This window comes from Solanum tuberosum, unplaced genomic scaffold (assembly GCF_000226075.1).
Source record: "Solanum tuberosum cultivar DM 1-3 516 R44 unplaced genomic scaffold, SolTub_3.0 scf00367, whole genome shotgun sequence".
Lineage (NCBI taxonomy): Eukaryota > Viridiplantae > Streptophyta > Magnoliopsida > Solanales > Solanaceae > Solanum > Solanum tuberosum.
Genome location: NW_006239293.1, coordinates 299,503 through 313,427, shown reverse-complemented (window position 1 = coordinate 313,427; position 13,925 = coordinate 299,503). Strand labels below are relative to the sequence as shown.

Below are 13,925 nucleotides of genomic sequence, written 5' to 3'. Positions count from 1 at the left end.
GATCAGTAAGATAAGACCTAGCCCCCTTGTTTGTACTTATCCCTATTGAGGATTTTTATATTAATAAAACACCACTAGACACTCCACTAGACAGAGTGTCTAGTGGTATTTTTTTTTAAAAAAAACGACAATAATTTAATTACCGCTTAATATGTTTGTTTAGAGACAATTACTAGTGACAATTACATTTTAACACTCTTTGTAAATATTCCTATAAAACCTATAGCGATGCTAGATTCAATGACAATTAATTAATGTCAGTAAAAATTTTAATACTCTTTAATCTTTATTAATGTACATATTTATTACCGCTAAAAATTATTTTAGTTACGGTATATGTGTCTGATTAGAAAAAGAAAAAAAAACATTTTTTCTCTCTATATATATAGTATACTTGAATACCACTTTAGGAAAAACAAAAAAAAAACTCTTACACAAGATGGACTTATTCCTCCTCTCTTTATTGGCAACCACTCTTGCTATAATCATCAATTTTTTATTCAAATATTTCTTTGCTAAGCGTAAACAAAAAATGATTTTACCTCCACCAGATTCATTTGGTTGGCCTATTATTGGAGAAACCATTCAATTCCTTGTATCACTTTACTATGGATTGTCCATGAGTTTGTTCAAGAAAGAACCAAAAAATACAACTCTAATATATTCAAAACCTCATTACTTGACCAAAAAGTTGTTATTTTTTCAGGTCCAGCAGCTAACAAATTCATATTTACCAAAGGTAACAAACTTTTTAGTGGTTGGAGACCTAATTCTGTTCAAAAACTTTTCCCTTCAACATCATTTGTACCTATAGAACATGACACTAAAAGGGCTCAAAGTGTCATTAGTTATTTTTTGAATTCACAAAATGTTGAAACACTTATTAGTATTATGGACTATATATGTCACATTCCCTTATAGTGTATGATCTAGTGAAGTTATTCACTTTCTCCCTTTCTATTAGAGCCTTTATAGGTATCGAAGAATCGGATAATAATATTTATGAGAAATTCAAGAATTTTTCAAGAGGTCTTTTGGTAATGGACATAAATTTACCAGGCACAACATTTTATAAGGCAATGAAAGCTGGGAATGAATTAAGAAAAGAAATGAAGGTGATTATTGAAGAAAGAAGAGAAAAATTAGTAGAGATTAATTCAAATTTGGAAAATGTTTATTATAATGATGTGTTAACACAATTGATTATTGAACAAGATGAAGATGGCAATTATGAGTGAGGTTGAAATTGTTGATAAATTATTTGGATTTATTGTTGGTAGTTATGAAATTACTGCTACAACTATTACTTTGACAATGAAGTACCTTAAACAAAACCCTGAATTCTTCAATGAAATAATGGAAGGTATATCTTCTTTTTTTTTGTCTTTTCAAATTAAATTGCATGATTTGTTATAAAGAATTTTTTTCTTGTAAATTTACATCTTGTATAAAACTCTTTTACATTATTCAGGTATAGAAGTTAATTTTAAGTAAGAGTAGGATAGCTGAGTGGAAAAACTATTGGTCCAAAAATATTGTAATGGTGTTTTTGATGATTTTATTATTTGTCATCTGATTTATCGTTATTTAGATTTATGTAGTTGAATTTGACATGACATCTTATTATTCCTCACATAAATGAAGTTTTTATCCAAATCGTTCTTTGTGTTACTTGTCAAAATATATACAAGACATCTAATATGAGATTATTGGAAGAGAAAAATTACTCTTTCTTTCCACATAATATATACTAGCTAAATAATTTTTTTTGTTTTAAATTAGGAATATTATCTAAATGTTTCTATCAGAATTGGTTCTACTTTTATCTTTAAATAAAAAGTGGATTATTTGTGTTGAATAACATGAATATATATTCACAAAATCTTTTGAATTATTGTAAATTTGGACCTAATAAAATGACAGAGCAAAATGAGATATCAAGGCAAATGATTCCAAGAAAAGAACTATGTTGGAATGACTTGGAACTTTGTGAATGAAGTATTAAGAAACACACCAATTGTTCAAGGTGTTTTTAGAGAAGCCATAGAGGATTTCACTTATGAAGACTTTCACATACCAAAAGGATGGAAGGTATATATATTTTCTTCACTTTTTTAAAAAATATGTCATATATGGAATTTTCAGAAAAGGCTCATCTATTCAGCTATGTCATCCGATAAAAGTTTGGCTTATCTATGTCATTTTCGTTTGAAAAAAAAGCTAATCTATGTCATTACTTGTAAGCTAAATTTTTTTTTTAGTTTTGCAAAACCATCTTTACACGTGGTCAATTATGATTCAGCCACCTCATTAATAAAAATCATTTTTTTAAAATGAGAAGGCTCAAAATAATCGAACTTTGAGTAAAGGCTCATTTATGTCATACGTTAAAATTTTGTCTTATTTACGTCATTTCAGTTAACAAATAACAACATGAATGAGTCTTTTCTCAAACGACAATGACATAGATGAGCCAAACTTTTAACGAATGACATAGATATGCCTTTTCTCAAAATTCGATACATATTTGAACATTTTTTTTTTTTATCAATATAAATAAAATACTCCATCAAAAATAAATTTGCAGATATATTTGAGTTTTGGAGCTACACAAAAGAATGGTGAATACTTTCCAAATCCTACAAAGTTTGATCCTTCAAGATTTGAAGGAAATGAAGTAGTTCCTTATACATCAGTTTCATTTGGTGGAGGACATAGAATGTGTCCTGGAAAAGAATTTGCAAGAATATTAATTCTTGTTTTTCTTCATCATGTACTTAAAAAATTTAGGTGGGAGGCTAAGGTTCCTTTAGAAAAAAATATGTACCCTTTTTCTCTACAGCCATCCCAACAGATGGATATCCTGTTACCCTTTCTACTCTTTAAGCTTTGTTATATGAAAAAAAAATATGACAAAGGATGTAAACCTAGTTTATATATACTTCACTTCTAATCTGTTTCAATTTGTTTGTCATATTTTGATTTGACACGAAATTTAAAAAAATAAAATAAAATTGAATCTTGTAATTTTATGTCAAAGATATGTTAAATGAACCAAAATGCTCTTGAATCTTGTGGTCTTAAACATATTATGTGGAAAGTTGGAATAAAGAGACATTACACTAAAAATGATCTTTTTAGCGGTAATATAAGAATTAGATGCTGCTAAATATGTTTTTTAGACGCAATTCCTAGTAACAATTACATTTTAGCACTTTGTAAATGCCTGTAAAGTAGTGACGTTGGATCCAATCACAATTAACTAATGTCAGTAAAGATTTTAACGCTCTTTATTAATGTGCATATTTGTTGCCTCTAAAATCTGTTTTTATTGTAGTGAGATGCTAAAAAGGAAAAAAACAATTATTTTTTAAACAAGTAGATTATAAAAGGGAAAATTACAAAAATATACTACTTAAGACTTTTATTAACAAAATATCAATATACTTATATTTAATTACAAACTAAGTTTTTAAATTACATACATAACAAAATATTTAATTTTTGTATTTATTTTAATTTTGTTTTACAGATTTTTCTCTCTCATACTATTAGTATTTCGTACCTTTTATATGGAGTATAATTAGGATATTAATATTTACCAAATATTCTCTCTCCTAAACAGTTTCAAATACACACGATTCATTACTTTTATTTTTTTCCCTTTTTTAGGCTTAGTGGACCTTTTGGGGATCATAATTAGTTTATTCCTTTTTTGATAAAGCTGTTTTTTTACCAAGAAAGGGGTGTACTTATCAATGTGAAGTTATAGTTTCAAGAAATCTTGAAAATATTTTGGGAAGTCAAAAGGGTTTCTCTTCCATATTCTTCTTCATTTTTCTTAACCTTTAATCTTCTTCACATAAACGATTCACAATCCAACTAACCAAAAAATTTATCAATTTTCGATGAAAAAGACTCCACGTAAAAGTATAAATGAATTAACAATTTGATAAGGCTAATTTTTTTGTTAGTTGATTTGTATATATTTGAATCTGCCAGAAGATTTATATTTTAGTTGCGTTTATGGTTTTGAGTTCGTTGTTTGATATTGTCTTTATTATGTGATTATGCATTTATTTGGTTGCTTTTTTGGTTAAATTTTGTGATAAATTTATAGTGTGAGTTTGGTATAAATTTAGGTATAAATTGGGTTTTATAATTATTGAAAAATTATACTAAATACTTGTATATGATCGATTGGATTTCTTTCAAAGTTGCAGGTTGGTATACATACCAATGTGTTTACCCCATTTTGTGTTTTTTTTTCATATGTAAACCAATTTTTTTTTCAACAACGTTTTTTTTTTATGGTTTCAGTGTTAACCAAGACTGTAGTCATAAGTCATTTATTGAAATATCAAAGTATTTTATCAACATTTTAACCATTTAATGATCTTAAAAAAAACAGTCAAAGAAATACCAAAGTATTTTACCAATATTTTACCCATTTAATAAACTTAAAAAAAAAACAGTCAAAGATTACATACCCTTAAACCAATTTTTAAAATTTATGATTTTATCAGGTTACTTTAATAAATGTAGGAACTATTTTTCATATTATTATTTACACCAATTCACATACTTAAAATACACTAAAATATGTACAATATTTTTATTTATGAGGTTCTAATTGTATACCATAGATCGTCAAACTTGTAGCTTTTTACACCACCAATTACACCAAATAATTTATTACTGCACTCATTTTAATATACGTATGTTCATATGTAAGATAATATACCATCATCATTATGACATTTGGTTGTTATATATACCATCATTTATACCAAGTTTTGTACCAGTTGTAACCAAAGTAAACCAATTTTACAGTAATTGAGTGTTAATTATTGTAGCGTCCAAACTAATATACTAACATCTAATACTTTTCAATTTATTGTTTTAGGTTGGTGTATACTCCAAACATTTGTTTTACTATATACACCATTATTATGATCCTTTATTTTTACATAAATTTGTGCCTATTTATCATAATTTCACCAAGAATTTGGCTTATTTACCATATCAAATCAACAACAGAATATCATCCAATAAGTTCATTTTTTATCAATATTTCTGAATATGTGACAACACGTAATCCAAAAGTGTTCATGATATATATCTATTATATACAACCATTTATAATAACTATGAATTCAAAAATATGAATATGATAACTCAGAGAAATGGAGTTTTGTTTTGGTAGGAAACCTCTATTTATGGGAGATAATATATAGCATATTTGAATAAATTAGGGAAGATAAATTATTGGAGAAATTTATGGGAATCGGGATAAGCATGGATGATTTGGAATTTTTTTTTAAAATTTAGATTCTACTTTTGAAAAAAAAAGTATTGCTATATAATTGAAAAAAAATATTGCTATGTTGGTGTAAATACAGTTGTTAAGTTGTATAGTTAAAAAATCGACCCATTATAAAAATATAAATTCCATGTCAAAATTTTAAACAAGTAATTTTCAAAAATTAAACTATAGATCGCAATTGGGTACATGGATATAACATATTTCCCTATTATTACACACGTGAATATAATATATTTTACTATGATAATATTGTATAAACGAGGAATACACTTAATACGCATGAATACGATATATTCTGCTATATATTGAAACTAAAATGTTGTTATGTTTCTTAATCAAACAAAATCTCATTTATCTTTTTATGAATTTGGGTGCAAATAACATTATTTATTAAAATTTCTTCAAATAAATTTGCATTTTCCAAAGTTCTTTGAGGGATATAAGATTATCCAATATCATCACTAATATAAATAACTTCAAAGTACAAGGAGAGATATGAGCGTGCTTGCTATGAAGTAAAATATTCTTTAATATTTTTCAGAAAATAAATAATTTTCTTATTTGTTTTATATGTTTAATAAATAAATAGAAAATATTATCTTAAATATTTGTATATAAAAGGTTATTTATGAAATTGCATCTAAATGTATGACATAGTGATCAATAAAATAGTTAAGAATTCAGGTTCAAAATCCAATAAAGATTAACTCGGTATTCTTCCCATTTATCCTAATTTTGATAAACGAGTTATCTAATATCATGCGCGAAAGCTAGCTTAGACATCACGAACCATTAAAAATCATTTTCTACCAAATATACCCTTTTAACTTAAGATATTTTTCTCTTGTTTTTTGAAAGAGGAAGATAAAGCTGCCTGAGTCTCTCAGCTAGCAAAGCAGTATTCTTCATCCATGGACCTCAGTACAGCAGTTTCTCTATCAAAAACTCTCTCTCTTCTCTCTCCAATTTCACCCTCTTCTTCATCTCTCCCACCATTCTCTCTCTCCCGCCGTTGCCACCACCTCCGCCGCTGTAATCTTAGCCGGAGTTTTTGTCTTCCACCGGCCGTACAATTGTCCACAAGTAGAGAAGATGACGGAGATGAAATGGTAGAAATTGGAGGGTCTGAATTTGAGGAAGAAGTTGATTATGCTGAAGATGAAGATACCCTTGATGTTGATTCACTAGAACGTGAAGCCCAACTTGTGGTTCGAGAATTTTCCGACTCTTTGTCTCGACAATTGATTATAGGTTTGTTTATCTCTGTTTCCCCGTACATTCAGTTTATCTTTTCATGCCCCTTTTTTCCAGTTCTTTATTTTTTGAATTTTGAGTGGGAGTGAAACTGACCCCTGTTTTGGTATGAGGTAAAATGTACTTTACCCAGCCATCATTGTTCAGTGTTTGGTTCTTGAAAACGTTTTAAGTAAGTAAAAATGTTTGATATGTTCGCCTCTCTACCTCCTCGAGGTATTGGTAAGGTGTGTTTATACTCTATCCTCCCGGACCCCGCTTTTGGGACTATACTGGGTTTTTGTTTATTGGCGCTTGGGGAAATTCAAACATTTTGCAGAAAAGTAGTTGTGCAATGATATTTTAACTCCACTGATCCTCCATCACTATTACACACCCGTCAAAGTTATTCATGGAAAAAAGATACATTACGTCATACCGTAGAGAACGAGAGAGTTAGGAATTCGTTGAAAGTACTTGGTTGTGTGTTTTTCTTTTTCTTCTCTAGTAAGTATGAAACAAGTTATTAATGTTGCTGCTGCTTCCTCATTTGGATGGTGGTGTTTGTCTAGGTGATTCAATAATTGGATTGACAAGAAGGGTGTTAGAAAAAGACTTATTATAACAGTGTTTTTAATACTTGGGTGTGAATGGGTGCAATTATGACCACCAAGCTAATTTCTGAAATTTATGGATCAAAATATATTGGCATTCCATGAGGAGAATCATGCATTCAAGCTGGATATACACTAAAGAGTATTAATTTTATGTACCTATATACCTTCATACTCACAAAGATTAGAATGGCCAGACAGCTCTCTGAGGCGGCATCAAGTAGTTGTATAATATTGTGTTTTGTAACTATTTTATTGATGCATGCTATCTATTCAAACATGCAATGACTCTCTTCAAAATATAATACTTTGATGAAGGTAACTTTTGGAGTGGTAAAAAGGAGTCTGATATATGGTAAATATAAGGAGTGTTTCTTTGCTATGTTTATTATTCATTATAACAGTAACAGTCAGTTATGTGGACAGTTCTGAATTTGTGAGGAATACATAGTGAATGCCTGTAATAGTGAAGAATGTGTTGTAAAGTTGGGCATTCAGGAGGAGAAGAAGGAGATGTAGAGTTTGGGATGTTTGCCCCTTTGGCACTCATATAGGTACTTCGGAGAGCAAAAAATAGGAGATAATTTGAAGGAATGGAATACAACTTCATATAAATGACATGCCTTTTTGTTTTTTTATTAACTTTTGATGTACTGATGAAGTTCCTATTTATTAGATGATTGTGTATCTTTCATAGAGAACTATATTTTTGCTTAAGCTCAATACCTTTTTGTATATTCCATGTATATGAGGTTTATCCCCACAACATCAATAAGTATTGTTGTATTTTAAAAAAAATGTTCAGAAAAACATGGTTGGAGAGAGACAAAAACATGACCTACAGAGCTTTTCTTCAGTCATTGTTTGGTATATTATATTTGGTCTATACAAGTTGCATGTGAGAGAGCTTGTTGCTTCACAATGTCTAGAGGGAGAAACTCCTTCTTTCTAGAAGCAAGGAAGGTCAACATGCAGTCTTACAAGGAAGCTTTGGAGTTGCCTTCTTTGAATTTGGTTCGGAAGTGCAGGAGAGAAGATCTAGGTAAGAAACCCAGTTTCAGTCTGTCTGAAGGTCAGGTCAGAGCTATGGAAGAGTTCCTAAAGACTTAGTATGTTTGGAAGGTTCTAAAAGAGTGGGTTCACAGGAGTAGGTCACCAAATGGGCAACAAAAGACTTGGTCATTGATGACAGGTTTGATAGTTTCGAAGATGGGCAGTCTACCTTCCTTTTCGTTTTGCTAGAGGCAGAAGCGAAGTGAGTTTAGGGAGGAGCTACATGTATGGGAGAGAACTATCTATATATCTAGAAAGGTGGTCGATAAAATGCTTATGATAAAGTTCCGGGGGGGAGGGGGATGTTATGGAGGTGTTTGGAGGCTAGAGATGCTCTTGTGGCTTACATTAGGGCAATTAAAAACATGTACGACAAAGCCAAGACCTAGATAAAAGCAATAGGAGGTGACCAGTGGTGGAGCCACCTATAATGAACCCCCTCGGCGGAAAATGATATTATTTGTACATGGTTAAAATATTTTTTTTAGGTAGATATAGTAGATGTAGAACCCCCTTCGACTACTTCGTGTGTCTATTTCTTCAGATTTTGAACCCCCTTATTTAAAATTTTGTCTCCGCCACTGGAGGTGACTAAGAACACTTTTTGGTCATGATAGGATTGCACCAGGGATCAACCCGTAGCCAATTTCTATTTGCCCTAGAAATGAACAAAACAAATTGACGCGACATATTCAAGGGAGTTGCCGTGGTGTATGTAGGGAGGTGATTATGAGCACTTCCCGGTCATGATAGAGTTGCACTAGGGATCAACCCTTAGCCAATTTCTATTTGCCCTAGAAATGAACAAATTGACGCGGCATATTCAAGGGAGGTGTCGTGGTGTATGTAATTCGTAGACAACATAATATTGATCGATGAGACACGTGGTGGAGTTAACAATAGGCTGGAAGTATAAAGACATACCTTAGAATCTAAAGGTTTTAGGGAGTTGATGAAAATTATGCTCCCAGGCACGTGTTCCTAGGCAGGTCCTCTAAGGGCCCCTGTAGGCTTCCAGACAACCTATCCGGTGGTATTCGACCACCGGAACCAATCTCGTTCCCATTCCTTTCTGAAACCTTTCTCTCCTCCAATGGAGAATCGTATTTATTTCAGGCTGGGGAGTAAATCATACGACTTAACCGAGACAAAATCTACTAACGGAACTTGGTTCGACTGGGTGGAGAGCTCAAAGCTCCTCATGCGAAGGATGACACTTAGCAAAGCAGCATTGTTATGGTTAGTCAAGAGGTTGCGAGAGGCATCAGACATAAGGGGGAAAGCTTTTAAATCATGGAGAGGTAGAGATCTGGTTACCTATTTATACTTCTCTTTGAAGTTCAATAAATATGGTAGATTCATCTCTATGATTGCAGTAAATGGTGCATCCAGATCAGTAATAATTCTACCTGAGAACAACTTTAATGAAGGGTGGTTGGGGCTTGCAACGAAAATTGAAGGCTTCATAAATGATTCGAATACACAGCTTGCATTAAATGCCAAAGAGACTATTACATCCAGATATACAGAAGGGGAAAGGAGTTATAAAGAAGCATTACACAGGAATAGATGGGCTCCAAAGGAACAAGAAATACAAAAGGAGGTTAACTCTTTTCAGGCCTGCAAATCCAAAGGCGGTAACGAACTCCTAAGCAGATGCCTAGTGGGATGCTTTCCAGACTGCAGAGAGATCCCCACTCGTAATGATGTTAGGAGATGGGCACAACAGGCATGGAAAGGGGTTCATAACCTCCAAGTCTTCGATTTGAATGGAATCCAATTTTTGTTTGAATTCCAATCTCGAAAGATCGCTGAACACATTCTTGGTGGAGAATGGAAGAGACAGGGCATAAGCTTGAAACTCGAATGGTGGTCTCCAACAACAGGGGCCTATCCGTCTCAGGCAAAGTTCCACTGGTTTTGGATAAGAGCTCTTGGGCTCCCCCTTCAGCTTTGGTCGGAAAAAGTAATGAAGAAAATAGGGGACCAGTGCGGTGGCTGGTTAGAGACAGAAGAAGAAACGCTTCTCAAGAACCATATGAGATGGGCTCGTATCAAGGTGAAGGGACCTCTCGAGGAAATACCACGCTTCGTAGAGATCGCCGATGGTGACATAGTGTTCTCGCTACCGATCTGGGTAGAAGCTCCGGCGAGATACAAAATGGTCAACGAGTACAGGCTCGACCATCAAGATGAGAGTGACAAGAGCCGAAAGAAGGTAGACAGCCTGTTTGCCTCTCTGAAAGAAAAAGAAACAGAGCACGAAAGAGGAAAAAGAAGGACTGGGAAATATCCGATGGATATTGAGGAGCTGGAGGTGGAAGGCACATGGGATGGAAGCAGGGATGTGTCACGTGGGAATGGGTCCACATGGGTGGGGCCGATGGAGACACCTAGCAGCAGTAGACTTAATATTATTATGGATAAAGACCTAGGCAGGTCAGGTTTTGTTGAGGGACAGAGTACTGGGCCTCCCCTTAAGCCCAAATCACCAAAGCCCACAATAATTAAAACAGCTGAGCCTTTCATAGGTAATATCCATACTCACCTAAAGAATACGGGCCAAAATCAGGATCTCCTCGTCATTGCTGACGAACTGGAGTCCATCAGAATCACAACGGAAAAGCAGAAAGAAGGAAGAATAATGCAGTGCGTGGAAAGACAGATTGTTCAAGGGGAAAAGAACATAGTTGGAAGTAGTTCCATGGAAATTGAACCCTGGGAAGGAGAAGAAACACAGGAGAGTAACCCTAAGCAGATGATGTATTACAATGAAATAGAGCCATTACAAGTGGACGAGTCGATCAGTGAGGAAGAAGCAAAGGAGAAAGCGACATTGTGGATACATTCAAATGTCATTAAATTAGGGAAAAAATTTGGGGCAGCTTTCCAGGGGTGCGAAGACATAGCATATGAACTGATGTTAAGGATTGATCAAAGAAGAGGAATGGAACAAAACAAAGAGGGGAATGAGAAGCAGGTTAATTCAAAAGCTGTAATCCCTAAAGAAATTAGGAATTTAGCTTTCGATATGAAATTCAAAGAAGGGGAGCCAAGAACAAGAGGGAGAATCTCACATGAGGGTTGGTCATGAAGATAAAAATTTTATCTTGGAATGTTAGGGGGTTAAATGGGGAGAGCAAAAGAGCACTTGTAAGAAATTTGCTGCTTCAATGGGGGGCTGACATTCACGTGTTGGTTGAAACTAAGCTAACAAGGAATGAATCAAATCTTTACCAACAAATCTGGAACAACAGATGGTTGGGAGAAGCTCATGTAGAAGCTATTGGAAGGAGTGGGGGGATAGTAGTGCTATGGGACAAAAGAGTTTGGAAGGGGGAAATGGTAGACAGTGGAAATCAGATGCTTACTTGTAGATTTGAGGGCATAGAGCAAGAACTGACATGGCATTTAAGTGCAATTTAATGCAGACTGTGATAGAGGGGAAGGAGGGAACTTTGGGTGGGAATTGGCAGCCATTAGAAGCCTTTTTGAGGGACCATGGGTAGTATGTGGGGATTTCAACATCACCAGGTATCCAGAGGAGAGAACCAACTGCCAAAGAATCAATGGGGCAATGACCGAGTTTTCAGAATGGATCAATGACATGGAGTTTGTAGACCCTCCTTTATTTGGAGGGTCTTACACTTGGAGAAGGAGTGAAAATCATGAGAGTGCTTCCAGAATAGATAGATTCCTCTACTCTTCACAGTGGGAGGAACAATATCAACACATCAAACAATCAGTGATGCCAAAACTGGGATCAGACCACAACCCCATCATGCTTACATGTGGAGATATGGATTTCAAGAAGTCATATTTTAAGTTTGAAAAATGGTGGTTGGGAGTGGATGGGTTCAAAGATAGGGTAAAAGAATGGTGGGCCTCTTTCAATGTATCTGGGAGCCCAGCATACATCTTGACTACCAAACTAAAACTCCTAAAAGGGAAATTAAAAGAATGGGGGAAGGAAAACAAGAATAACTGGAGACAAAGGAGGGAGGACATCCTGAACCAAATTACTGGATTAGAAAATATCATGGAGCAAAGAGCACTCACAGTTGATGAATTACTCCAGAAGGTTCATTTGGCAATGGAGTTTGAGGAGGTGATCAAGAATGAGGAGATAGCATGGAGACAGAGGTCTAGAATCCAATGGTTGAAAAATGGAGATAAGAACACCAAATATTTTCACAGAATGGCCACAACACATAAGAGATGCAACACCATTGACAAAATTGATGAGGAAGGGACGTACATCACCGATCCAGAAGTTATCAAGATTAAAATACAAGACTACTATCAGAATCTCTACAAAGAGACAGAGACATGGAGACCTAATCTAAACTTACAAGACTTCACAAACATTAGCTTGGAGGAACAGATCTGGATGCAGAGACAGTTCAAGGAGGAAGAAATCTTAAAAGACATCAATCTTTGTGTCAGGTGACAAGGCACCAGGACCTGATGGCTTCCCTCCAATGAGCTTCTTCAAAGAATTTTGGAGTGTCTTGAAAGAAGACATCTTGAACACTATGAAGCATTTCCATGAGTTCCAAGTTTTTGAAAAGAGTATGAATGCCACTTATGTGGCACTTATCCCAAAGAAGAGTGGAGCTACATCACTAAGGGACTTCAGACCAATAAGTCTAATTAGTGGGATGTACAAAATGCTCAAACAGGTGGTAAACAAGCTGGTGAACAAGCACCAGATGGCATTTATTAAGGGCAGGCAAATCATGGATGCTGCATTAATAGCCAGTGAATGTGTGGACACAAGAGTAAGAGGAGAGAAAGCAGGCATCATGTGCAAACTTGATTTGGAAAAAGCATATGACCATGTAAATTGGGGGTTCCTTCTAAACATCTTAAGACAGATGGGGTTTGGAGATAAATGGTTAAAATGGATAGGTTTTTGTATTAAAACCGTCAGGTTCTCCATTCTGGTGAATGGAGAACCGGTGGGTTTTTTTTCATCTGAAAGGGGCTTGAGACAGGGTGATCCTCTCTCCCCTTTCCTTTTCATACTGGTCATGGAGGGGCTGAAGCTGAGGATAGCTACTCAAAACAGATGGATAAGGGGATTTGAAGTTAGTAGCAGGGCAGGTGTGAGTATGGAGATTTGCCAATTGTTGTATGCGGATGACACTGTAATCTTCTGCGAGGCAAAAGAAGACCAGATTAGATATATCAGAGTGATACTTGTGATCCTGGAAGCTGTCTCTGGTCTAAGGGTTAACTGGAGGAAAAGCAGTTTATTCCCTATCAAGGAAGTAGCACAGATGCAAAGATTGGCTAACATCCTAGGGTGCAAGATTGAGCAATTCCCAACAACCTACTTGGGAATGCCTCTGGGAAGCAATCATAAAGAACTACTGATATGGGATGGGATAATCCAGAGGTCAGAGAAGAAGTTAGCCATATGGAAATCTCAATACTTGTCACTTGGGGGCCGACAAACATTAATAAATGCAGTGCTGGACTCCCTCCCCACTTATGTCAGGTCTCTATTTCCCTTACATGCTAAGGTGCTGGAGAAATTGGACAAACTTAGAAGAGACTTTCTTTGGTTTGGAAACAAAGAAAGGAAGGGGTACTATCTAGTTAACTGGGAAACAGTGCAGCTACCTAAGCTCTCAGGTGGTCTTGGAGTGAGGAATCTTCGAATCCATAATGAGTGCCTCTTGACGAAGTGGCTG

The 13,925-nt window shown here is 34.7% G+C and overlaps 1 protein-coding gene and 1 pseudogene across 1 annotated transcript in view; both read left to right on the top strand.

Moving 5' to 3' along the window:
• The first annotated feature begins 439 nt into the window (after positions 1-439).
• LOC102603911 (beta-amyrin 28-oxidase-like) lies at positions 440-2,886 on the top strand (annotated as a pseudogene).
• A 3,294-nt stretch (positions 2,887-6,180) lies between these two features.
• LOC102597805 (GTPase Der) overlaps positions 6,181-13,925 on the top strand; it is a 22,564-nt gene continuing 14,819 nt past the window's right edge. Inside the window, exon 1 of the mRNA XM_006361686.2 lies at positions 6,181-6,577. Coding sequence (XP_006361748.1) covers positions 6,238-6,577 — 340 coding nt within the window. The 5' untranslated portion in view covers positions 6,181-6,237. The remainder of the gene's footprint in view (positions 6,578-13,925) is intronic.